The sequence below is a fragment of the Falco naumanni genome, chromosome W, assembly GCF_017639655.2.
Source record: "Falco naumanni isolate bFalNau1 chromosome W, bFalNau1.pat, whole genome shotgun sequence".
Taxonomy (NCBI): Eukaryota; Metazoa; Chordata; class Aves; order Falconiformes; family Falconidae; genus Falco; species Falco naumanni.
The window spans coordinates 20912033-20939268 of NC_054079.1; the positions used below are offsets into that span (position 1 = coordinate 20912033).

The 27236-nt window shown below is 45.3% G+C and overlaps 1 protein-coding gene across 1 annotated transcript in view; it reads left to right on the top strand.

Moving 5' to 3' along the window:
- Nucleotides 1-27236, top strand: part of LOC121080430 (netrin receptor DCC-like) — a 156059-nt gene that overhangs the window by 21754 nt on the left and 107069 nt on the right. The window contains exons 3-5 of the mRNA XM_040578449.1: nucleotides 3773-3921; nucleotides 5112-5250; nucleotides 14707-14756. Of these exons, the coding sequence (XP_040434383.1) occupies nucleotides 3773-3921; nucleotides 5112-5250; nucleotides 14707-14756 (338 nt within the window). The remainder of the gene's footprint in view (nucleotides 1-3772; nucleotides 3922-5111; nucleotides 5251-14706; nucleotides 14757-27236) is intronic.

Genomic DNA, 27236 nt, shown 5'->3' on the forward strand with positions numbered 1-27236 from the left:
TGCAGGGTTACTAGAGGTCTTCAAGACCTCAGACCTTACAAGTGGCCGGGTCTTCCCAGCAGCTGTTTCCCACTTGAAGCTGTGGTCTGTTGACCCCAAAGTCAAGCTGCATCGACTCAGCTCGTACTCTGGAGGGATGGATCTGAGCATCATTCCTCCTGCCAGGGGCTCCCGGCTTGCCCCCTGCGTGTGGTGCATCAGCAGCCAGGTCAGGACATGAACGCGCAGCCCTGCTCTGTAAGACGGAGGGAGGGAATGAGTTACGGACGTTCTCTGGAGGCCCTTTCTCTACTGCCACCTGCACGTGACCTCTTTGGGTTTGTACGGACCGCTGGCAGGTGCTTAGCTCCCAAAATAGCCCGTAATCCATAAGGTTTGAGAACTGCTGGAAGATGAAAAGCAAGACGTAACCATTTACGTGGAGGACAGCCCTCTTTGCTGGGGTTAGAAACACTCCAGTACTGCTCTGCAGTGAGTACGTTAGGAACACAGGTAGTTATCTCTGCAATAATACATCATACATAGGTATATATAAAATAATAAAATACACCCAATATAGATCTATAATAATCATATATACCCAATAGATACCTAATACAGATCTATAGTAATAGTAATAGAAACCCAATAGATACCTAATATAGATCTGTAGTAATAGTAATATATACCAAATAGATACCTAATAGAGATCTATAGTAATATTAATATATATCCAATAGATGCCTAATAGAGACCTACAGTGATAATAATATATACCCAATAGATAACTAATGTAGATCTATAGTAATATTAATAAAATATACCAAATAGATGCCTAATAGAGATCTACAGTGATAATAATATATACCCAATAGATAACTAATGTAGATCTATAGTAATATTGGTATATACCCAATGGATACCTAATATAGATCTGTAACAACGATATATACCAAATGTATGCCTAATATAGATCTATAAACAGTAATATATACCTAAAATCAAGGTATATATCAGGTGCCCATGGTGAGTACCGCTTTCGGGGCAGCCCGAGGCGCGTTGTCCCCGCACAGCCCTGGATGCAGCTCTCCAGCCCGTACTGCGAGATCCACCACCCTGACAGCTCCCGTCAGCAGCAGCAGAAGGGCACTGACTGCATCCTTCTAAAACCAGCAGGGGAAGGAAGAAAGCAAAGTGTTCAAGCATTTCTGGCTTTGGACCCGATTGCTTTTGCTGCTGCTGAATTGGGCTCATGCCACCAAATCGCCCCAGACCTGGCGGTTGTGAGGGCAGCAGCAAACTGTGCCGGCAGTTGCGGTGGCTCATGTTGATGAAGCGGGCTGAGGCGCTGAACCAAGCTCTTTGTGGGAGCGGAAGGGTGTTCTCAGAGGAGCAGTGATTCTCTGAATATATTGCAGCATTAATGTGGAGCCCATGGTAAAAGAAAATGCATCAGTCGTCTGCCTGCCCTCATTCCTTTATCCTTTTTTCTTCAAGCAAGGAGGCTGTTTGTTGTAAAAGACTGACTCCAGAAGAAACATGATTTAAGGTCTTGTTTTAATGGAATGTAAAGCAGATCTAGGGCCTCTCTGCTATTTAGAAAAAGAAGAATTTAGGGAAAGATTTAAAACTTAATGCCAATTTTCACGAGACAGAAGGGATCAGGAGAGATTATTAAATGCTTTGTGTGTGCTGAAAATATGGAGACCTTAAGCATATTAGAATGCCTGTCAGAAAAACTGAAATGGAATGAAAAGGAAAGCTGGGCCAAGGAAATAAAAATATATTAAATATATAAATGCGTGTGAGGGACGGATCTGGGCAGCGCAGGGTCAGGCGGTCCTGAGCTATCACTGCTCGACGCACACATACCAGTTTACAAAAGGGAGCTGTTAGCGTGAAACCGGCTGGTAATGGGGATGTAACTTTGTGGAAAGCCTGTTCCAGGAGCTGCAATTCTGTTATCTGCCAGTTGCACAATAGCTTGTGAGTTTTTTTTATGCCACAGCACACTCCCTATTCAAAGCAAAAAGCTACAATTTGGTGTTGAAGATCTTCAGAAATAACCTTCTGCTCGACCTTTACGTTTTTGCTGCGGTTATTCATTTTTTTTTCCCTCCAGTTTTGCTCGAGTTCAAGATGAAGGCACAGACAAGCTCCCACCATTGGGTGTCACTGGGTTTAGGTCCAGCAGAGATGTGCAGGGAGTGATTTTCTGGGAAAAGACTGCTGGTAGTCAGAGGAGTTTATTAAGCTTTTTTAGCTCTTTTCTTTTAGGAAGTGATTTCAGCTGACATCCCAAAGGGTGATGTAGTTGATGCATGATAAGTTGCATTCCAGGGTGAAATTAGAGCACTTGAAGATACAGCCTGGATAATGAAAGGTGACTTCTTATGGCTTCCTTACCAATGATAAGGGATTGTTTTGTGTTGCCATTTGAGGAGGAGTTGTGTGATTCTTCACCCACCAGCATGATCCACTGTGAAGGCAATCTAAATTTTGCATTTCAAATGATCTCTACTTCAGGCTAAACCTATTGCAAACATCTGTATTCTCAGAACTAATCGAACCAGATAAGAGTTTCGAGGATGGAATATTTTAACACTTGTATTGCTTTTTGGTTTCGAAGATGGGTTTGTTACAGCCCTGCAGTTTCTGTAATGAATACTATGGAATGAATATCACCAGCTACGTAATGAATATTGGAGCTTACACCAGGGAGGTGTAACTTTTAAGGGCAAGTTAGGGTTTGCAGGTAATGAGAGCTCTGGTCCAGCCCCTGCCCAAAGCAAGTCAGCTCCCAGATCAGCCCAGACCCCAGGGCTGTATGTGAAGAGCTGTATGACATCTTCTGCCCCAACCCATTGCCTTGCTCCATGCTCCCAGGTTGCCTTTGCTGGAGCAGTCTCATGCTCCTGCTAAACTGAGGGGCTACCAGCCTGGAGCCCGGCTTCCGTGGGCTCCCTCGGTCGTTTGAGAGTGCCAAGGACTGCCCTTAATGCTTCATCTCAGGTGTCCTCCACAGTTCCTCGGGAGGCTAAAACGGAGCAATGCACAGAGGAGTCTAAACAGATAGCAGAAACAGGTACACGTGCAAAATAAGCAGAAACTAACAGAGGGATTTGGAAGGCTAATTGCTTGCTAAAAGTAACCAAAGCCTGCTGCGGTGCACCAAATCCATTTAATAATTTAATAGCGTCAAGCTGGCATGTGCAGAGCTGGGAGAGAAAGACACACAACGAAGCGGTGCCTCGCTGGGAAGCAGCTTTGGGCTCGCGGTTTGTGGGCTGTGAGATAACTTGGGTTGTGTTGAGTGGTGTGTTTGCTGTGGTTTTCTGTGATTGTTTTTTTTTTTTTTTTTTTCTGGTGTTTGCCTGTGGGTTTTTCAAATGGCAGCCCTTTGCTCCAACTGGGGTGAGAGGATTGGCATGTCTCCGATTTCCTGCTACGTGTAAACACGTCAGTTGCGTGCATCGGGTATTTGTGCTGTTCCCCAGAAATTCAATTTGGAGATGGAGTCCACCCTCTGAGCCAAAGGCGCAGAGATGCAGCCTAGATGGAACAACCCTTTTCAGTATTTCATGTACTCACAGTGCTAAATCTGCAACGGTCTTTCCGCCGTGTATTTTCCATGGGTTGGTCATCCCTGTTGTGTTTTTGTTCTGAAGTTGGAGATGTACGGTATAGGCATCCCCCCGGAGCTGGGGGGGGATCTGTGTCCTGGCTGGGTTGGAATGCAGTGGTGGGTGATACGGGAATGGACCTTTCACACCATCCTTTCCTCTCCGTGCAGTGCAAGTTCCCAGGCCGGTGGAAAACCTGCGGGCTGTGTCTACCTCACCTACCTCGATTCTCGTCTCCTGGGATCCCCCTGCGTATGCAAATAGCCCTATTCAAGGCTACAGGCTCTTCTGTACAGAGACGGCGACTGGGAAAGAGCAGGTGAGCGATGACGGGTGAAAAGGAGGTACCCGGTGCATCTGCAGGTCTTTAGAGAGCTGTAAGGGCTCAGGGCGAGAGGTTTTACAGATGAATCCTCCAGGTTAGGTAGCAAACGTTGCACAGGCCAGTGATAAAAGAAGCAGCTCAAGTAAAATAGATTTCCACCAGTATAAAATGGGTTCTGGGGGTAGAAGAGGCAGCCTGCTCTATAGCAACTATTCCTCAGCTTCACGCTGAAATTCCAGAATTATGCCAAAGAGCATGGAAAGCCTTTTTAGGCTGCCCCTTTGCATTGTGCATAACCATTAACGGCCGTTTGTACACGGGATCTTTGTACACTATCTATTTTTAGTTGCCTTTTTTTAACTTCTTTCAAGTAGGAGGGTAAAATAACACAGATCCAGGCTAGAAATGATGTGTTTTCTCTCCAGACTGACAGATGCTTATAGTAAAAATAGGTGTCGATGCTGTGCACTTCATTGCATTGCTGACTCTGCTAGGAGCACAGGCTTTCGAGTGGCAAACAAACAACTTTGCTTTCTGCAGGTTGCAAACTACTCAGGGGCTTCCCACCAGCTGTTTGTTAACCGGGATTTGATAGGAGTGTAGCAGTCGTAGCGGAGGTGAGCTCTGCGGGTAGGGTACCGCCTGAGTAGGTTTTTGCCTAAGCACAGGGCAGGGAAGAAAACGTTTTGTCTTTTTTTCTGACCTAATAGCACGTGATAACCACAGACATCGGGCAGGTGCTTCACTAGTCTTGTGGGATGTTTTATGCTGTCCCCGTTTTTTTCTGTGCTGGCTTTATTTTGCTTCCTCCTTTTCTCCCAAGTTCCCCTTTGGCTATTTGCCTTTATTTTCTTCTTTCCCCATCACGTACCTGTGGAGTGGCAGCAACTGGCTTAACCAGGAAAAGACCCACCTTTGCTCCTGCACCCTAAGTAACTCCAACACTACTCTTAGGCGCTGAAATCCCCTCCGTCCCGACACCATGGGCAGGGCTGGGGCCAAGTGCCAAGAACCGAGCTGTAACAAGGCACTCCGTTACAAATTGCCTTTTCTATCAACTTAAATAAGGATTTAGCTCTCCTCCTCAAAGATCAAAAAGCTCACCTCTAATCCGCTCATCCCCCGGCACGGCCGTGCCACTGGCTGGTCACATTTCCCCTTGCTTTATTGTCTCTGTGTGCTAGAACATGGAGGTGGACGGGCTCTCCTACCGCCTGGAGGGGCTGAAGAAGTTCACCGAGTACACCCTGCGCTTCCTCGCCTACAACCGCTATGGCCCCGGCGTCTCCACTGAGGATGTGACAGTCACCACGCTTTCGGATGGTGAGCGGGGACGGAGGGGGAACCAGGGTGGGCAGGTAGCGTCTATGGGGGGCAATCATCAGGCTTTTTTCCTTCTGTCACCGTATTTCATAAGAGCAGCGGAGCGAGGAGGTTGTTGAACATGCAGGGTTGAAACGAGGGGTTTGCTACGTGCCTGCAGCGGTACCCTCTGAGCTGTGTTCATCTCCAAGGATAATTGGTTCGTTTCGTTATTCCTGTGTCTAGTGATGAGGACAGTCTATCTCTATTTTCTCTTTAACTTGGGCACAGGTGTAGCCTTTCAGCTTTTCAACAGGCACGACTTTATGGCAGGAGCATTTCTCCTTGTGCTTTAAACACAGGGGTAGCAAAGGTGCCAGGGCTTCAATCTCCGCTCGTCACAGCGGCTGCCCCAGCATCCTTCCCCAAGCTGGTGCCATACTCCCGTGGCTCGCAGGCTTTGGGAGAGAAATTGAATTTTAGTTTGCATTCAGAAAGCACTTTGTTGCATCTGATATCACAAAACTTAATGCCTGCTTTACTCTTCTTGAAGGCACTGAGCCTGATCCTCACACCTGGTGAAAACAGGAATAACTTCGTGGGAGTCATTTGGGCTACAAAAGTGTAAAAGCCGTGAAAATGAAGGAAAAAAATTTTCCACGGAGTTGGTGAGAGTTCATCAGGCAGAAGCCAGCCCCAAGCCAGGCTCCAGAGGCTTCAGGGATGTGCCAGCTCCTTCTGAGCCCCACAGCCAGAAGGGCTTTTTCCATACCAACATTTTGTTTAAAGAGATGTAAGAGGTGCTGACTAAACTCTTAAATTGGGATTTATAAACAGTTAATTTTCCTTCTGATAGAAATTTGGACAACTTTTTTTTTCCATTCATGCTGATAAAGCAAGGTATGGGAGTTTGGGTGGCCCTGGCCGGGGTTTGCATCATTATAGATCACTTTCCTGGGAAAAAAAACAAAACTCTTACTTTTACATGGGAGTATAAAATCAGGGAATAGGCAAGGATTATGTTGCCGTGGGCCTCAGCTGGGTTTGTTAAACTTGTGTAGCAGATAACCTATGCTAATGAGCACATTTGGAAACAGCGCCTGGCACGCACCTCCATCACATAAAAATTTTGCTGCTGTTCCTTTCTATGCTCCAGATTGATTCTAGGGGAAAAAAACATTGAATGGAGAACCTGGGTGACCGGGACTGAGAGTTATCCCTTCATTTATATAGGGAGATATATATATATGTGTGTGTGTATATATATCTGCCTATGTTTATCTAATTTTATTCCAAAGTTGACAATTCTACACAAAAGGGCTGAGGTTGTTGTTGTATGGGGGTGGGAATGGCAATTTTCTGTCTGGTGACCCAGTTGCTTCTGAATGCTGCACCTGATCATGTGAAAATACCAATTTCTGGGCAGCATTAGTAGGATCTGTATAGGTCCTGGAGAAAAGCAGCAGAGGAGGGGGGGGGGGGGGGGGGGCGGGTATCGTTCCCTGGAAAAGTTCTGGTATTTGTTTAGGGGTTCATCACTGCAGAACACTTCTGCAGGTGTCGCTGGGTCACAAATGGGTTGGTGACATCCCCTGGGCAAGGGATGCTCCTGTGTCACCTCCACCCACTCCCAGCTGCTGCCACCTTGAATCGCCCTGGGCTCTGCGGGTCCCCCACATCTCCTTGCCTACCAGAAGTGGTGGAGAAAGCGTGCTCTGAAAGGGGGGGCTTCAGCCGAGCGGTGAGGCTGTGGGGTCGGGAGGAGCAGTGCTTTCATTTTAAAAAGGCTGAGGCGTCCTGCCCTAAGTTTAATTCCAAAATAAATAAGTGCATCACTGCAGGGCGCTGGAGGAGATCCTGTAAATAGACCCTGTGAAGAATGACATGGGGGGATGGGGGGGTGGGGAACCCCGAGCAAGGGAGCTGGTGAACCTCAGTGCTTGTTTAAACTGTGTTATTCTGGGATGTATCTTCAGTGGGATCCATCAGCGAGACCTACAGCTCAGTTGGTGCTGTTATTGTACGTTTGACACCTCTGCAATATTTTTTTTCGAGTGCTGCTTATGTCTACCCAGCAAATTCATTTTTCCCCTGTAATACAGGCGGGATCTTGGCAGAATAAATTACTTCACACTTATAATTATAAAAACAAAAGGAATACAAGTGAAAATGAATATTTTGCATAATGTATGTATATTTAATTCACACTGTGAAGTGTAGAACTGCAGCCCTGTACTCCACTTTGGTTTTAAATGTCACCACCATAAGTGAGAAAGGGAAAGATTGTTACTCATGAGCCTGAAAATTATCCTCTGCAAGTGTTTCAAACACTTCACCTGTCTGCAAACGAAAATCACTGCTAACAAGAAGGTTTGCATGAGACTATTCCAGAAAACAGGAGCGTGCACAAGTGCCCTTGTTTCAGGAACCTGGAAAAAGACAGTATTTATTTTTTTCTTCTTTATATAAGCAGAAGTCTGTTGTGCAAAGAAGTTGGTTGGCTGCAGCTCTCCCAGCCTGGTCTTTTTGGAACAGGTATAAAAGAAGAAAAACCCTTTGGGGATACCTTGTTGTCATCTTGGTTAATTCTGGCTCTGCCCAAAACCACATTGGTCTCCTGGACAAAAAAAAGAGCATCAAAGACTCACAGCGAGAGAGCCGGGCTTTGGCCAAGGTGGCCGTGGTCCTGGCTGTCCCGAGAAGGAGAGGAGGGAGTGGAGAGAGCAAGTCTGCAGGGCACCAAAACTTGCTGCAATTTCTTCTTTTATGGGACCATGCAGAGACCTTGCCCGGGGTTAAGGTCCCTTCTGCTAGAAGGATGCGCAATAAACCAGCAAGAAATCGCTCCTTCATGGGCGAGCTAACAGCCTGCGTGGAGGAAGGACAAAGATATTTAATCTGTCCTGCTTTATTAGGTGAGAGATAAAGGAAGGAGAAAGCCTTTAGTTGCCCATATACACCACATCTGGGGTTTGGGCAGGTTTTAGTCCTGCATCCCTTGGCATCCCCGGGGAGGAGAGCAGCTCCCTGGGCTGCCCCGCTGTGCTTTCTGTATTGCAACCCATCCTCCAGCTTCAATTTAGATTTAGCAGCTTCATCATTCCAGGACTGCTGCTTTCAGAGGGGCAGGAGCTGGTCACCATTCTCCGCTCCTGCCCAGGGGTTTTGCCACCAGACAGAACCATAACGAAGAGCACCTTGCCTGTCCCAACCGGCTCCCTTCGGTCTTTGCTTCATGTTGTCTTCGCATCTCAGTCCGTGGAGGCTTCTGATGGTTTATTGTCACATGGGGAGCCAAACCTCAACCAGCAAGGAGCTGGGATGCTCTCAAAGGGCAGCGACTCCCGTGCTGCTTTGCTGAAAGCTGGTTGGGAGCAGAAGCAAACATCAAAAATGGGAGGAAAAACTCCTGAAGATCGCTCTGCCTTCCCTTCCTTCTTGTAAAAATGACAGGTGCCTTTTTAAGTCTTCCTTCCTCTTCAGGCTGTGCGTGTGCGTGAACAGGTTATTTTTTCCATGCCAATCCTTTGCTGTATAGGGTACAACGGGGTATGTATTTGCATTAAAAAAAAAAAAAAAGCCTGTGCTATTAGTTCCTGCAGGGCAGAAATTTTCCATGAAACTCTGAGATGTAATCTATAGTCTGAGAAATGCACCCCAATCAAAGGGATTTAGTGTGGCATCTTCAGCTGTTGTGGACCCCAGACAGCATCCACCAGATCAAGGAACATACTGTATCTTTAATGCTTAATTTTCAGTTTAAAATACAGCTCAGATAATATTTGGCCAAGCTGCATGCCATTTCAGAAATGCTTTGAGCTATCATGCTCATGAATTTATCAAATACATTTAATCCCAACAATTGGCAGACAATATGACTTCATGCTTCTCAAGTACTTGATTTAAATATAATTTCTATCCATGGCTATAATAGGAATGTGTTGGGTTTTTTTTAAAGTACAAACTGAAGACTGATGTTCTGATGGGCACAAGGGACAGCATGTGAAGTTTTTCGGATGTCGGTAGCTGTTGTTGTGTTTGCATGAGGGGTGAGCACGAGGCGAGGAGCGGGCTCCAGGGCGTTGGTGGCAGCGCGAGCAGAGCCACTGGCGTGGATTTACTGTCTGCAACCCTGCTGGGACCAAGTCCCCTGTTGTACCTCCCAGTAGCCCAACCTCTTGGTGTAGTGAATTCCCCCCCACACACATGTTATCCACTCCATCTTTATTTGTTTGGAAAAAGTTCTGGGCTGTTTCCCTCCTCTTCTTCTCTGCAAGAACTCCACAGGAATTTCCCAAAAGATTTTGGTGTGTCAACCCCAAAACCTTCTGGGGAAAGGTGCAGGTGGTATCGAAATGTCCTTGGGAAGGTTTGGTGGCTGGAGTTGGTGCAAGGCTCGGTGACCCAGCGTACTTATTTCAGTATTTATTGAGCTGGGGACCTGGATCTTTCCCTCTTGCCCACCAGGTCACTGTCACCGATTAGTACCTCTGTGCCTCTCCCAAAAAAACAGCCTGGGGTATGCACCGGGTGTGCTCTGCGCTGCAGTGAGGTGCTTAGGGGGCTTGCTCAGCTGTCTCGTTCATTCTGGACCATTCTGCTCTAAAACTAAAGAACAGCCAGCCAGCAAAATCACAAAAGACGTGGCTTCAGCTGATGGGCAACTGAAATTTTTTTTTCAATGTCACCAGATAGAAACTGAGAGAAGTTCTAGTTTCACCAGATGGAGAAGGACTTGGGGGTGCTGGTGGATGAGAAGCTGGATTTGACCCAGTGATGTGCGCTCACGGCCCAAAAAGCCCCCCGTGCCCTGGGCTGCATCCCTGGCAGCGTAGCCGGCAGTCGAGGGAGGGGGCTCTGCCCCTCTGCCCCGCTCTGGTGAGACCCCCCCTGCAGCACTGCATCCAGCTCGGGGGTCCTCAGCACAGGGAGGACATGGACCTGCTGGACCAGGGCCAGAGGAGGCCACAGGGATGGTCAGTGATGGGAGCTCCTCTGCTGGGAGAGTTGGGGTTGTCCAGCCTGGAGAAGAGAAGGCTCTGGGGAGACCTTCCAGCACCTAAAGGGGGCTTAGAAGAAAGACAGGGAAAGAGTTTTTTGTAGGGCCTTTAGTGATAGGGCAAGGAGGAATGGTTTTAGACTAAAAGAGGCAAAATTCAGACTCAAGAGAAGGAAGAAATTCTTTACTGTGAGGGTGGTGAGACACTGGCACAGGTGGCACAAAGAGGTGCCCGATGCCCCATCCCTGGAAACATTCAAGGTTAGTGTGGACAGTGCCCTGAGCAGCCTGACCCCATTGAAGCTGTCCCTGCTCCTGGCAGGGGGTTGGACTAGAGGGACTTTAAATGTCCCTTCCCACCCAACCCATTCTGTAAGTCTACAAAAAAACAAACAAAAAACCCCAAACAAACCACCCAAAAATACCCCAAATGTGAGTTCCTTGCCGTATGAACCTTTACCCCATCATTAAGTCTGCCACAGTTAGGCTCATCTCCCCTACCTTTAGACCTGGTCCAACAGGCAGCAAGGCTCCTCCAGTATATCTGAGGCTTCTTCCACCACGGAGTCACCCAGTGCTGAGACAAAGGTGCCAAGTTATCCCTGGATGCATCTGTCTCTGTTTATTGCTTACTGCATAGCTAATGCTAGGTGAAATGAGTTCTGCTCTAATTTCTAATGGTATAATTCAGCTGTGAATGATAAACCAAAATCAAGTTTTACCAGGTGCATCCAATTTCTTTATTTGAGCAAGACAGAAAACCGGAGCTAGGTTTGCCAAGGGAGCACTCTGGTTGTTCTGCAACCCCCAGATACTGAGTCAGGGTGTCTGGTTTGGTAATGCAAAACGTCTTCTTGCCTGAACAGTGAGCGAGGAATAAAGGCACCCAGTATTGCTATGGGAGTGCTTGGGTTCGATGCTGGGTCAGGTCTGGATTTCTTTCTTGTTTTGATTGAAGATCTGGAAGAGAAGGGGAGGAGCGCATCAGTTACGGTCATGTCTGCAACAGAATTGGGCTAGCTGACAAGTGTTTGCAAGAGAGAAATGATCAAAATAAGGGAGAAATAATCAAGAAATAGTAGAAAGAGAAACAAATAGTAAAACAAAAAAACATGAAGAGAAGTTTCTCTGATAGGGGAACAATACGTAGTAGTGACAAAACTTAGGAGTCAGTAATGAGAAGATGTTGAAGGTGGCAGTGACTAAAGTGTTGCAATGAGCATTCGCTGCCCAGGAAAGAGGAGAGAGAAAAGACGAATCACTTTTGAGAAACGGGGGCCCTGAGCAGTTCTGCTTTGCTTTCAAACAAGGGCAAATATTCTCCAGTGTGAACAGGCTTTTCTGCAAGATAGTGGCATTTGCCAGATCTGGCTAATTCTGAAACCTCCCAAAATATCTGTTTTCTTATTCCTTGCAATACCAAGTACACCACAGAGAGAGTTTTCTGTCTGGTATTTTTCCAAGTGAAAAATGTGATTGTGAGCAGTGTCATCTGGTCCGTATGAGGGAGATGAGATGTTCCAGGTGCTGTTTGCTGCTGCTGTACCAGTAAATCGGCTTTTGTGCTGGCATGGGCAGCATGGAAACAAATAAAGAGTAGTCCCTGTACTAGAGATACCACCTGGTTTCTAACGCTGCTGAGAGCTATCAGAGACCCATCAGGGTGATGCTTTGGGTGGGGAGCGCTGGCAGGTTGGGATGGAGCTGAGGAGGGGATGGGGGTCCCGCAGCCAGAGATACTCATGTCCACCAGCCTGGACCATCTGCTCAGATGGACAGGCAGGGCTGGGTGGTTAAAATGCATGATGTCAAGTTGGTTTTCTGTATTCCTTGAATGTGTATCTTTGCTTATCTTCCCACTGTTCGATTCAAAATGGTCCAGAGGTGCGGTTGCTGCTATCAGGACCTCCCAGCTGACTGGGGCTGGTGCTTACCCTGGACCTTCTCCAACAGCGAATCTCTGTGGCTTGGGATCCCTAAAGGGAGGAAGATATTGTGTGTTCCTTGCTGCTCGTTTGGCTGCACCTCTGGGTCCAAGCAATCTGAGTTTTCAGACGATGGTGATTCAAACACATATTCTTCCTATTCCCCCCCGCCCTTTTTTTTTTTTCCTTTTTATGATCCATAAAGCTTTCATGAAGGACGACAGTATTAACGTGGGACTGTGCTGCCAGCATGTCCCTCCTGGTTAGCTATTGTTACTTTTGCTGGTTTGTAGCCTGTGTTTAAAATATTATTTTCTTATTAGCACTGACAAATGACTTAGCTCTGACTGACCTAAATCCTTAAATAGCATTGTGCGCTGAGGATGCTACCGAGTGTTGCACTTTGGGGATTTGTTAATTGAATAGAGATGTGACTAGACAGCCTCCAGCAGAGTACCTGTCTGGCCACGGCTGCTTAAAATATTTGGGGAAAAGCAGCATTTGCACAACTTGCTACGGTCCTTTCCTTGAATGACATATTAGCGCCTGTTGTGTGATTTAGAGGTTCATAGATGTTAAGGTCAGAGGTGACTCCTCACTGTGTATGGAGCTGCTTCTTCCAGAGTGTGATGTGCAGCTGGTCTGCACCGATCGTCCCCATCCTGAGGACAGGCTGGGAGAGCTGGGGTGGTTCAGCCTGGAGAGGAGAAGGCTCCAGGGAGACCTTCCAGCACCTTCCAGCACCTGAAGGGGCCACAAGGAAAGCTGGAGAGGGGCTTTGTACCAGGACCTGTAACAACAGGGCAACGGGGAATGGCTTTACACTGGAAGAGGGGAGATGTCCACCTCTATACTGTACATACAATTTCACCAGTTCATTCTGGTGAAAGTTTTGGCCAGAATAAGTGATTGACAGAAATGCTTCTGTATACATCCTGCTTGGTGGTGTATGTCTCGCAGCAATTTGGGATGAAGGCTGAAGGAGGTGCACAGAAAGGCATGCCGGGGTTCTGCTGCAGGTGGGTTCCTTGCTTATTACGTTGATCCCTACAGCCAGTAGTCCTTCTTCCTGCAGGTAACGAGATAAAAATCCTAGCACTTCTTAACAGTATGCTTGTTTAAATAAAATTAATGTATTTGATCTCTAGGATATTTCAGGTCTCAGATAATTCTTGTAGATCTTTGTTGAATCAAACCGAATGTGTGGACAGCTGCAATGAGCATGATTTTGCCCTAGTGCTCTTGTTAATATCATATCAAAATGCGTTAAACAACTCTTCTTCGACTTGATATATTCATCCTTATACGCCAAAAAAATCATTTTATCTCATTTTCCCTAATACATCGCATTGCAAACTATTCTTCAGTTGGCTACTCACAATGATCCTTTTCCAGCTCACTCTTTACAAATTCAGGGCCACCTTCCTGTAAGCAAAACCTACATCTCCGCTTTTCAACTGTTATTAGCTCAGGTGAGCAGGCAGGCATTATTTCTCTGAAAATGAAGATAAAGCTTCAGGTTTGCATCAGGCAGTTGATGCGGCACTGACTTATTTTTAAAACTCTCGGTTCCGCAACGGTTGAAGTACTATTTGCCATCAGCCGGAGGGATATACGTTTGAGCTGCTGTCGCACAAGCATGTTGGAAAGAAATACACAGACGTGGAGTGGAAAACAGGCAGAAAGTTGTCAATAAATAGTTGCTAACGGTCTGTCCAACCATGCAGATGCTGAGCACCCGTATCCGCGCCGGACAGGATTTTCCTATGGCTGTAGCTAGGGAGAGCGTGAGATTAAGGAAACTTTTAAGGTGGAAGAAAACCCCTGTGTCAGAACAACTTGTTTCATTTAAAGCTGTGGGTGCCAGACCCTCTCATTAATGCCTCGTGGGGCATCTTTGTAAGACCGTGTGTTGGATAGCTGTTAGTCCCCTTTCGGTATTAAAGTCTATTTATCAGGATTAGTTGTATAAAACCAGGTATGGATTATATTACATACAACAACAAGAAAAGCCTTAGTGTAAAGCACTGTTTTTTAAATAATATCTAAACCCAGATTTTCAGTTCTGTTTCCCTCTTAGGCATCCTTGTAAAAAGAGGTGCACTGGTGCCACTGAGAGAGGAATACCCCCCTCTGTCTGTATATTATATAGGTTCTGAAATACACCTTAGTGGGAGAAAAAAACAAAACAAAACAAAAAAAGCCAGAGAAATTGTAGCATGTTCTTGTTTATTTCTGAACGAGTTTATAACAAATAACTGAATTCAAGTAGTTGGTGTCACTGCAGGGGGCCTGCTGACTGGCTGTTTAAAGGACTTATTAATAGGTCTATCAAAAATGGGAAGAAATGAACAGATGCATTTGTTTTTCCTCTCCCTAGGGGCCCCGTGAAGTGCAACCTGGATTATCTTGCACAGTTGTGATCAGATTATAAACTAGGTGTAAAATCTGCGTTCTTTTTCTTTCCAAGAGAAATATTTGATGTAACCTCTTTTGTCTTAGACACTAATGATCATTTTTTTCCCATTTCTTTGTGCTTTACTTCCCTTTCAGTGCCCAGTGCGATGCCTCAGAATGTCTCCTTGGAAGTGGTGAACTCCAGGGTAAGTCTGCCACGTGCTCAGCACCTCACAGCCTACGATTGCGAGTATTTCTGTACCTGTTCCTACTTGGTATAGCTTTTGCCTACACAAAGAGACCCAATCTGCCCCTTGCAGAAGGTTCCCTTCACTGGTCTGGGGGATAATGGTAAAATAAGAACTGAAACACCCAAAAAACATTTCCGAGAGAAGCAGTGATTTTTCCAGAGAGGCTTCAGCAACAGTAATATCACTTAAACGTAGGTGAACGAGCAGAACCCATTCCCTGATTGCAGACTAACACCCCTAATAAATGTAAGTGCACTTTGATTAAAGGGAATCACCTGAGGAATAACGAGCAGCAGAGCTGTTCCTGGGGAAGGGGTGGTGTGGGAAAGAAATGTTTTTTCTTTGGCTGGTTATATGCATCGTGTGCAGGTAAGTCTGCTGGTGTCTTGTTTATTCCAACAAATATCTTTGTTTTGGGAAAGATGGTGTATCTTTCTTATAAATCTGGTACTTTCCTCCTTAAAAAAGTCTAGCGTTTCTGTATCACTGATAAAGTGGTTTGATATTATTTCATAACATTGTACGGAATAGGTGTTAATTATGCTTATTACTTGTTGAGTGCTATTTCTGAATATGGTTTGCAAAAGGTTTGATTTTTATTTTTATTTTATTGATTTGTATTAATTCCTTCGATTTACCAGGACTATGCAAGCTTTTATTCTGTAGCTGATTTTAATGATAGGCTCATTGGGATGTGGAAAAGCGCACACCTTAAAGTGTGAAAGGCAGGCAGAAAAAAACAACTGTTGTGTCTTGTCAGGATGTCCCCTTGGACATGAACTTTGGAGATCTCTATTTGCACAACTACCAAGGAGCAGGAGCCCCAAGCTCACGGACAAGGATCAACTGCAGTTGAGGAGGCATTTATAGAATCTCTGATTTGCTGGGAACACTGAGTACCTGTCAGTTTGATCTTGTCTCATCTACTGCTCGTTTTCACGGCCACAAACATATATTCTGATTTATTATTTTTTAATTTTTTTTAATGCACCCAGCTCCAGTTACTTTTAAATTCCTCTAACACGTAGCACCCAAAGGGCATTGATGTCCTGGCACATATTGTTCCAAACCTCTGTGTTTACTTTTTCTTCCTTATTCTTAAGGTAAAATGTCACAGAGCAATTGATCACGTTTTGTGACCTTTTGTGGTGATCATTTACATTTAAAGTACTTAGAAGAAAAAGAGAAAACAAGCTGCATGGGATGGTGTGTGGACGCTCCTACCCCAAGGCGTTATTATTGCATTATTGGTACTTACCGATGGGGTGAGATAGGATGGACTTGCCCCTCTCCACCATCATCAGGATGGAAGTCTTGGAAGACTTGATGGGCTATTAATTTGCAGAAATAAGTGTTGTATTGGGAAAATGTGGGGTTTTTTTATTTATTTAAATGTTGGAGCATTTGGCTGAACTGTATTGTGCAGCATTGCTCTTTTGTGGTAGGCAAAAGAAAGGGGTCTCAGTCCTCCTCTACATGATCAAGTGTGAGCACTGGCGAGCTACACCGGTGGTGATGTGAGGACTTCTCCATCGCCCGTAGGCTGAGACAAGGGTGGCTGTGGGCAGCTGGCATCTGCCTTTCCCTCCACTCCAAACCACATCTGTGCAGCTGGAGATCCGAGACCTTCAAAAGCATCCCTCTCATGATGCTGAGGGTCAGGTTCTGAGCTCTCAGGCTGGTACCAAGTGTGGCATAACAACTGTGTAAAAAAGTATTTTAAGGGGGTATGTATGAAATGGGGATCTTCATCGGAGAGAAAAAGATACGTGGGGCCAGCTGGGACTCTCTGGGGCTAGATCCTGTAGGTAGTGCGGGCACAGGAAAGAACAGATCCCAATGTATTCCAGTAAATCTCGATAAAGCTTGTCTAGAATTTAAATATTTACATCTAGGTAGTTTGGAACAACAAATACAGAAATGAACTTGACTCACTAAATCTTGAGGAATAAAAAGGTTCTTCAAGTAGAAGAATTGGCTCCAAAGACCATGCCTCAACCAACCTTTGCCCGTTCTTTTGCCGTACAACTCCTGTGGCACTTGTGGTTGAGGCACAACTAAACTGTTCATGTTGGTAAAAGCTGAGTTGCAGTCTCCTGCTCTTATAAAAGACTGCAATGACCCAGAATGTTGCATTTCTGCACTCTGCTTTTTATCATATTCTTGCTTTTCTTCTGTCTTGGCAGCAGACAGAATTAATTTGATTAAACATGATTCACAAACTGATTAAATCAAAGCAAATGACTAAATAACCCTCCTAGTTTGCTAACTGGATCCAAGTGGTGCACAGAAGAGCCCGAAGGCTGGCTTTGGCAGTTCCCAGAATTGTTTAAAATTTTATCTCTAGTTTAATAAGATTTCTCTCTTTACGCTATTTTTCTTCGGCAGTGGCAGATCTATTAATTTCATAACGCAACGGAGATGGCTGAGCAAATGGAAGATGCTTGATATGAATTACTATTATCATGATTAATGCTTAAATATTGATGGTGTGCTGTGACTGGAGACCTCAGGCAGGGCAGAACTGATAACGGTGACACAAATATGATCCTAAAGGAGATTTCACTGTGACACGTGACACAGGAGCAGCGGAGACAAGTAAGGGGGCAGGTCAACATCAGGAGCTGGCAAAGCGCATGGGGGCTTACAGGGGCTCTTAATTAGAGATGAGCCAATAAGAAAGATGAGCTGTATTTCTGATTATTTTTGTTTGAAACCAGCCTGCTTTACCTAAGGAAAACGACACGTGCAAGGCTTAACAGGTGAACGGAGTTTTGCATCAGTGGCTTCTCCCAGCAGGAACGCTGCGGCCGTTGGCGCATTTTGGTTGGCAGAGGAGGTGAAAACGGGGCAGCAGTTTTACAGCAGGCCTTTAGGAAACCAAAAAAAGTGTAAGACCTGCAATTGGAAGCAAAACTGAATTATCAAGAGTTAGATATTTAAAAACAGAACGTGTTTTTTTAAAACTTGTGAAAGAGAACAAGGAGATCTGCACTTTTATGTATTTGTTTACTTCTTTACGTCCTGGCTTTAAAGATTGGTGCGGTTTGACTTTCTGTCATTTTTGAAATAGTAGTTACTAATTAGCAAAAAGTGCATAAATAGCTATAGATTTCTCTAATTAAAACTGTAACTATTTCTTCTTCCCATTTTAAAATACAGTGGGCGGCGAAGAAACAATTGGAATGACTGTAGGAGCAGAATTCCTTTAGTCGTATTTAGTAGCGATGTAATCCTGGGACATAGTTCCACTTAGAGGAATAGGGGTTGCTCCTGGTGTAAAGCTATTCGAGTGGTAGGTAGGGCCCTGAGAATGTAACCGATACCGTTCTCCGGGGGAAAGTTAAAGGGCACATAATGAATCTGGAGGGGTTCTCATTTCTTTTGAGTGTGTGTGTTTGCGTCGCAGTCATCGTGCCCCATGATGTTTGCGGCATTGTACTGCAAATCAAAGTGTGTGTGGTTCATCAGATCTGCAAAATGCCTATAAATTAACTGTGGGAGGAGTTGCCTTAATCATTAGTTCATGTTGTTAAAATACAGGGGGCTTTATTAAATTTGACAGCAGAGAAGGTGACTTAAGCTAGTAGTAGCCATGGATCATAGACTTCAATTCCACATTTGCTGAATGTATACTTGAATAATTGTATCGTTGATTTGTATAGTATGAATAATTGTATTGTTTAACATCTGCTGAGCAAAACTCTCCCCTTCTTTTTGCCTCACATGGTTAATTATTCCTAGCAGAATCTCTGCAGCCATGGAAAGCATATTTTACTGTTGGAAGGGATAGGCTAGTGGGTATCAGGACCTCCACCCCGAACTAATCCCTTCATTTCACACTACTTAAACACACAGCTACATGCCTTCTCCTCATGGCAACTTGGACCAGCTCAGGGCTGCGAGGTATTTCTGCTGTCGGACCAGCATTTTGGAGAGTTGACTGAGTTAAACACGCGGCTGTGACTTTGCTGGGGGGTAGAGCGTGGAGCATCGGGAGCATCAGGAGCATCGCAAGCATCGCTGCCAGGGGCAGAGCAGCTGATCCAGCCCCAGCCTGGTGGGCATCACAGCTGGCTGGTGTAAGGCTGAGCTTGACTTTGGGATCAGCCCAGACAAGGGCACGTTGTGGTCAGCGGCACAGCAGCTCACTCTATTTTTAATTCCATTCAAGCATCTTAAGGTTTTGTAACGGAGAACAGTGCCTAAGGTGAGTGCTGCAGAATGTTTTAGGGGAGATAGGTGCTTTGGCACTAGCTGTACTTCTTAAAATCACACAGATATTTTTCTGTTGGGTTTCTGTCCTTTTTCTAATTATTTTACCCAGAGGATTTAGGCACTTGGAAGTTAGGCATCCAGCTGCCTGCTCTCATAGGTGCTCACCTATGGGACACCTTACAGTAACCCATTTGCTGGTCTCTGGCTAGAGACGATCTGCTGGTGGGACCTAAAGCAAACAATCCTCGTCAGGGGTTTTGTGTTCTCTACACATGGGTCTGCCACTCAGCTGGAAGATGTTTCGCAGTCTCCAAGTTAAAGTTGTCACCAAACTATCAGCTCTTTGACAGTCTGACACAAAGTTTTCACCATTTTTAAGCTGCCAAACTAAAATGTTACGACCTTTCTCCTCCCCCCCCCCCCCCCCTCTGATTTTGGTCCCCGCGTTGATTTGTGCTGTTGAGGAGGATGCAGGCATGAGGAGACGTGCCTTGCAATGCTCTGTGACAGACGTGAAGCATGCAGGAGCCAGATGTTGCCACTGCACAAATATTTTTTTTCATTGCTTGGCATCTGGTTCTGGAGGCTGCTTTGCACTGACGGCAAGTGATACACGTATACTTTTAACTGGCACAAAGTACACATTTTCTGTACTTTGGTCTTAGAAGTTGTTGAGATTTTTAATTGACATTTTCTGGAGCAGTTCAGCCTGAGGCAGTTACCTTCACCAGTAGTGAAGGTAATTCAGTCCTGCAGGTTTCACCTGTTTCAAAATTTGCTGTTGCAGAGGTTTCACTGCCTTGTCTAAGGGAGTCCTTGCTCCTCCAGTTATTCCATCATCAAACAGATTTCATTTAATCTAAAAGGTCACATTTTTTTGCTTGCTGTCTGCTTCTTTAGCTTCCATTTCAACATTACTGCTCCCCTCCAGTAGCCAATATCCAACAAGGTTTGGCACATCTCATGCATATTCATAAGTTTATTTTCAGCACGGATGTTCTACAGCTCCTTTTAAGTGTTAATTATATTCATCATCTCTGTAAAAGTTCTCAGAAGTTTCCAGCTGTTTAAAAACCTTGTCAGAGCTACTGTGTGCCACAGTTGCATGCAGAGCCCAAATATGCTTTCAGTGTTGTAAAAAAAGAGTCAAAACATCATTGCACTCCAGTACCAACATAATGTTTACTGTTTGTTATTTGCTGTAAAGAGGAACAGAACCCAAACCAGAGTGAGAGCGGAGGGGAAGAAAAAAAAAAAAAAAAAAAAAAAAAAGCTTGCCAGAGCAGCTGCTGTGCTGGAAGTATATTAGAAAAATGTTATTTTTGCAGTTATTGGTTGGGGATATCTGTATGTCCCAGGTAGAGATTAACAGTGCAGAAAATGAATAGGTATGCCGTGTGTTTTGTTGCTGTTTATTTTTTGAGCTGGGTTTGCCGTAAGGAAGCATGCTGGAGGCGGGGAGGGGGGGCTTCGTTTCCCACCCCATGCCACCCTGCGCCCAGCAGGGACAGGGATGCCCCATGGGCACAGAGGGGCCCGTTGTGGCAGCTGATGGTGCCAGGCAGCTTTCACCCTACTTGTCTTTTGAGCTCATTTTTTTTTTTTTTTTTTTAATTAATTGAGGATCAGGATAAATTGTATGAAGCAAAGTCTCTTGGATGCTGGGAGGACATTTTCTTTCAGGCACAAGAAAGATGACTCATCAAATAGGGAGACCTGTAACCCCAAGACTGGTAAGAAGCTGATGAATAAGTTCAGTATTTTCTTCCTCCAGGTCTTCTCCAAAGTCCTCCTGGGACATTGGGAGAGCTTCCCTGTCCGACAAGCACCTCTTGGTCCCCATGGGTCCCTGCAGCACTTGCTGCTGGTTTCAGCGTTTCCCTGATTGCCAATGGTCTTTGTTGGCCACCAGGGTAGAATGATGCTCATGTGTACCTAAACATTTGGGAAGTTTTAGAAATCGTAACATTTTTGCTGACATCAAAAGATGTCAGTCTTGCTGACAAGAGAATGGTGTTTTCTAGAAAGGTGTCTGCCAGAAATACCACTTTGGTGAGAGATATTTTAATGGAAATCCCTTACTTTTGCATACTTAGAGGTGGCCAGCAGTTGGTGTAAGCCAGGATGCCTCTGAGCCAAGGGCACTTACAGTTTTGTCTATAGGTGTATATTTCCAAGGTGGAAGGCTGTCTCCAGCAGCTTGTACTGGTGGTGCAGCCTGGATTTGTACCCCCACAAGACAACCAGAGCCCAGGCACTGCTTGGCCTGAAAGGGTGAAAAGAAAGGACTTTGGAAAAAAACTTAGATGGCTCTTCCCTAGAATTGCAAACGTTATTTTTTTTATTTTTTTATATTTTGGTTTTTTTACCCCACAAATGATGTGTGCTTCACCCCCAGACCTGTGGCTCCGCAGATGCTCTGCAACACCAGCCCGGCACAGGGGGAGCTGCCAGCGGGGTTTATAGAGGCAGTGCTGGATTATTCCTCGTAGCCTTTTCTCATTTCCTATTTATTTTGAAAGATGTTCTCTAAGCTTCTTATTGAATTTCTTGCTAATTACGTTAAAAAAGTAAAACTGTATTAATACAGCCAAATTTAATGAAGACTGACAGGCAGGTTGCTCCTGAGGAACTGGGATTTAATCATGCCAGCAAGCAATTTACCCAGTGGAGAGCTGGTTAGCTACTGGTATTCGATGGAGAGTGCCTTTGAAAAAAATGCTCATTAATTTATTTTGGCTGAGCTCAATATTTTAGGGCTTTTGTAGCCAAACCGTATGGAAGTCAGGATGGTTTCGATTGACTTACAGTTAGAAACGGAGGTACGATGCCAGCTTTCCCTCGGATGGACAAAACGGGAGGATGGGATGGCCACGGCTCCTGGGTGGCACAGGGAGGTAACTCCAGCCCTCTCTTCTGCCGAGTAGTATCACAACGCCATTAACTCCGTATTGATTTTGCATTCAAGTAGAGAAGTGTAATTACGGCGGGTTTCTATGCAGAGGTACAGGTCTTCAGTCCACTCGCAGAAACTGCATTTTGCATGGTTTATGTCTCTATTCCACCCCCGTTCCTCTGCCAGATTCTGTGACCGTGATTAAAAGTTATGGCTTTGTTCTGCTGGTACAGTAGAAAACACCGAGTAGAAATATTCTCTCAGTCACTCTTGGCTGCACGTGTAACTGTAATGAATGGGGCATGTTCCCAGCTCATAGCTGGGTTCAGTGGTGACCTGACTCAGCTGCTGCTATTAATTTAAGAAAGATGGTGATAGCCACCATGTTGGACTGGGGTGAAGGAGGCATGCTCCCCCCTCGTCCCCCCCTTAGTAATAAACTAATTTTCATGTGGCTCTACCTATAGGCTCAATAATTTTATTAGTTTTTCAGCACAGACCAGAAGGCCAGAAATGAAACTATCACATCTTGCAGTGCAGTATGTGCCCAGGACAGTTAACGAAATAGGAACATTTCTCATACTCCAACAATTGCAAAAGATCGGGCAGTGTCAGTAAAAATGTGGCCATCTCGGTTTATTGTCTTCATGTATTTGCACTGTAGCAGTTTAACTGCTAGCATTCAACATAATTTTTTTTGTTTCTATTGGCCTTTGAAAGAAGAAAATCATTGTGTGCAGTAATACAAAAAAATTTAAAATATTAGGAATAAAGTTGGCCGGGAGATTTTTCTTTGTTGTTTTGGTGATGAAGTTTCATGCTGATCTGACCCTGGCTGTAACGGAGGGTAAGGGAACTCGTACCTGAGGTGCACGGGGTGCATGTCAGAGGGTGCTTTTCATGGTCGTGGTGAATCAGCAGATGATTCCTGGGTCAAGGCTTCCCCTAGAAAATGACTGAAATGAGAGCTGGAAGGAGTTGTTGTGTCCTCTGGTGCCACTGCTAATGCGCTGCTGGTCCCAGCAGTCGGTTTTATGGGTCTGGGGGTTTGTTTTCCTCTCTTCCTCCACCTCCCCCAGGTACTGGTAAAGCATTTAAGCACTGGAGTTGTCCCACCACCTTTGCTAGGGGATCTCAAGCGTCACTGTCACACATCTCACTGGGTATATCGCTATTTATCTTTCCTGAAACACCCTAAATTTTCCCTTTCTTAATGTTATTCTGCTGCTTCTAGTTATGCCCCTGGGTACCGTCGTGAGCAATGCCTTGCCGTTGACATTTATAGTTTGTATACACTTTATGCTCTCCTCTTCCCCCCAGTACTCGTGTGCCGAGTTCCCTGAGGGACAGACTTTCATTAAAATGGGCAAGGAAAAAAAAAAAGTTACATTACTGCACACAATTACTGCATTTGCTGCTGTTATGACCTGTATTAATGCAGTATATATGCACTCTAGGCATGTGCAGATCCAGGCTGAAAAGCTCGCTGTGCTGGATAACAGGACCAAATAAAAGAACAGCCTTTGCCCCAAAATTGGAGTCCGAAGGATTTCTGGCAGTTCAGAATATCTTTCTGTGTGGCTGCTACTAAGATATTTGCAAATAAGCGTATGTTTTAGTTTGCTAATAATTACTGCCATAGTCACCCTCTGTTTTAGGTTGAATTTCCTTCTTCCCAGCCTTTCCCTACCTTGAATAATAGGCAATATTGTACGCTTCCTTCTGTTATATAGCTAGTGGGCAGGTTGGGCAGGGAGGTGATTTTACCGATCATCTGGCAGAGCAGTGGAGTCCAGCTGGGGTTCCAGAGGCATGATGGAAGGGAGCAGGGAAGAGGAGATGCGATGGGGCGTTCTGGTGAAAACAGTTCTGGCGAAAGCAGCTATGGCTGTGGTGCCTGAGGAGAGGGATGGGAAGGGCATCTGTGCCTCCCAGGCACCAGGAATCGAGGCCAAGTTGCTGAAGCCAAGCCTCCTCCCAAGTGCCCTGACGATGCCAATGGGGTCTGTGAGCCGACAGCTCCACCACAGAGCTGTGTGCGGGAGCCGTGCTTCGGGATCCTGCAGTGGATGCACAAGCATGGTACCCTGGGGGGCCGGGCTGCCTCTGTACTGATGCTCACGGGTACCGGATCACCTTATAGCATCACTGCTCTTTGCTCAGGGCAGGACAACCCCCCGCTGCCATGATGAGAAGGTGGGCTGCAGAGGTCCCTGGCACATGCTGTCATGCTGGCATTGATTGTGCTCTGTGACCTATCTCGAGGTGCTACCCATCTGGCCTAAAATAAGTCTCCTGGGTGAGATTTTGAGTTTCCCAAATCTGCTTTTAACCTTGACTTCTGGCTTAGACCAACCCCTCCAGTTACGGGGGAGGAAAGCCCTACAAACATATGTGAAGGTGATGTTTCCATATGTGCATCAGCTTGTCAAATCCAATGACTTGCAAAGTGAGATATTTCCGTGCTCGCTGGGCGATATTTCAAGAGGTGATGCTCTAACAGCACCTCTCTTAGAGGTGCTTGGACCTGGAGGAGATTAGTTTCATTTGGAGAAGACTCCTTGGTGTTTCAGCCACAGAAATAATCGCTTCCAAGTTATGAAAAAGAGGTACCTGGAGCTCAGGTTCCCTTGGGAGAAGTGCTGTAGCAGCCTCGTGGCTTTGGCTTGGCTGATAGCTCCTGCTGTATCCATAAAAACAGATTCCTTCTTGAACACAGGCAACTCAAATAAGTACCTGAATGATACCCCAAGGAGAATTTACCCAGGAACAAGATTCATCTTAAGAACTGCCTGTAGCTTTCTTCAAGGTGATTATTGGGGGGGAAAGTGAAAAATGAAATTTGATTCCCTGCTCGTTTAAGTTTTGGAACATAGACACAAGATTCATAGAGTTCATTTTGAAAAGGAAAATCAGGTTTATGCTAAAAATGAGGGAGGAAGGGAGGGATTCCCATGCTAAGTGCATAGCATAGCGAGCCTTGGTGTGACTTGTCTACCCAGGGCAGAGCATGATGCTGAATCATAGAATTGAACCTGTATTTATTGTTAGTTTGTTATTAGGAAACAGGTTTTGTAAGAGGGTTTGTGGGATAGACTCAGATTTTTCCTTGGGGCTCCAATTTTCTCCATGGGGTGAAATTTCTAAAACCATCTGGTTTTTCATTCAATGTAATATTTAAGAGACTTAATCCTGGGCGTGGAGGCTCCTAAGGGATGGAGAAAGTTCATCTTTAGAAAAAATAATATAATGGAATTTGTTAGAAGACCTAACCAGTGAAAACTCTTAGGTTTTTAGATATTACAGGACAATGCATCTGGCCCTGGTGTCTTCTGAAGAAGCTCCACAGTGCCAGGATCAAGAGTGAGATTGCAGGTGTGGGGAAAAAAAAATAAATCTATTATCCCATGATGTTAGTGACTGTCGGTTTTGCTGTCCTGTAAAAGGCTTCCTGTATTTTGGGTAACATTTCACTTTGTGAACAATTTTCATTTTTTATCACGTCCCTGCACTCCTCGGGGAGGGTAGGGCTTATCCCTGATTTTTCCTTCAGTTTTATCCTTCTGTTCAAGGATGAGTCGGAGAGAGATTGAGTATACTCAGTCATATGGCATATTCAGCTGTACACACTGAGGTCTTTTCCTTCCTTCCCCTCACATCTCTTCTAACAGCCAGTCGGATCATAAGGACGAGGTATCTGTTTCCCCATGTCATGGAACATAAATTTTTTCCAGGAGTCAGGGTCAACACTAATAATTACTGAAATTTCCCCTGCATTTGTTACTGTTTCATTGTACACCCGTGCTAAACCAGTCCTTAAAAAAAGAAAAAAAAAACACCCCCCAACACAAAACTTTCTTATTAAAAGTAAAAGCATTAGCTGCCAAAACCCTGTACAATTCCATCGTGAAACATGTGCAGGCAAAGGCACAGAGGGGGAAGGAGAAGTGTGTTTAAGACTTCAATAAAATATTAGCTTGGCTAAACTGCATATAATTTACACTTGAAAAGAGGCATTTAAGGCAAAAATAAATTAGCTGGGAAAGAAGACTTTGCACTGCAGAGTAGAAAGGCTTTGTGATTACTCTCAGGAACTTAATTTTTGCTTTTCCTTATTTTGTGAGATCTTATCTTTGCAGATTTGATGTTTCACTAGCAGCATTTATTTGAGTTTTTAATACAAAAAAAAAATCATCTTACATCTTTTCTATATAAATAGAAAGAAACATAATTGTTGGCATAATAATACCCTGCATGCCTCCAGTTATGGAGACCAGCTGATGGGGGGGGGGGGGGTTCTGCTTCTTATGTAACTTTATCACATTCCTTCAGGATTTTTACTTAGAAAACTTCCTCCTTGCTTTTTGGTAAAATGTGCTGCTGTGCTCTGGGGTTCAGCCAGGCCTTGACGAGGAGGTGATGGGATGTGGCTCATGCTGGTTTTCCCTGGCCCAACCTGAGAGTTATCACAGACTCACAGCATGGTTTGGGTTGGGATGGGCCTTAAAGCCCCCCGGGCCACCCCCTGCCCCTCCCCCCAGCCCAGGTGGCTCCAAGCCCCAGCCTGGCCTTGGGCACTGCCAGGGACGGGGCACCCACAGCTGCCCGGGGCAGCCTCTGCCAGCGCCTCCCACCCTCCCAGGGAACAATTCCTTCTGAATATTCAGGCTAAATCTCCCCTCTTTCCATTTAAAACCATTCCCTCTTGTCCTGTTGCTACAGCCCCTCCTAAAAACTCTGTCCCCACCATCGAGTGACATTTTCACTTAGTTTGCCTGAAATTCATTTTAGGCACCTAAAAGATTTATGGCTTTGGCTCCGGGGTGGCAATGTTAAGATAATAAAATTATCTCCTAGATGGAGAAAATGTTTGGCACTAGCATGGATGTTGACATCACTGTTGAGACATCTTCCCTTCATTCATCCTGGCTCAAGCATCAGGGTTTTGCTGTTTGTGATGACCAGTCAAAGCAAAGGCGAAACCCATCATCTTGTTCTTTCATAGCTCCATCCCTCCTGCAACCCCTGATCTGCTGGTGTGAGTGCCCCTGTTGGGTGCAGACCAGGGTCCCGCTGCCACCTGGGCTGTCCCTTCACCCTGTGCAGCCCAGAGATGCTGCCAGCATCTCCTTGGACTGGCGGGAGCTGCTGGGGTCATCGCGTTTTGTTTGGTCCAGCAGAGAAATGGCATTTAATGAAATGATGGAAAGGCATCACACTTTCACTGAATGGGTAAGAAAATTGGTGTGGCTCTTGAGCACCATCAAGAGCTGCAGGGCAGACTGTTTGATATATTTTGGGCCATCTCGATAGATATGGTA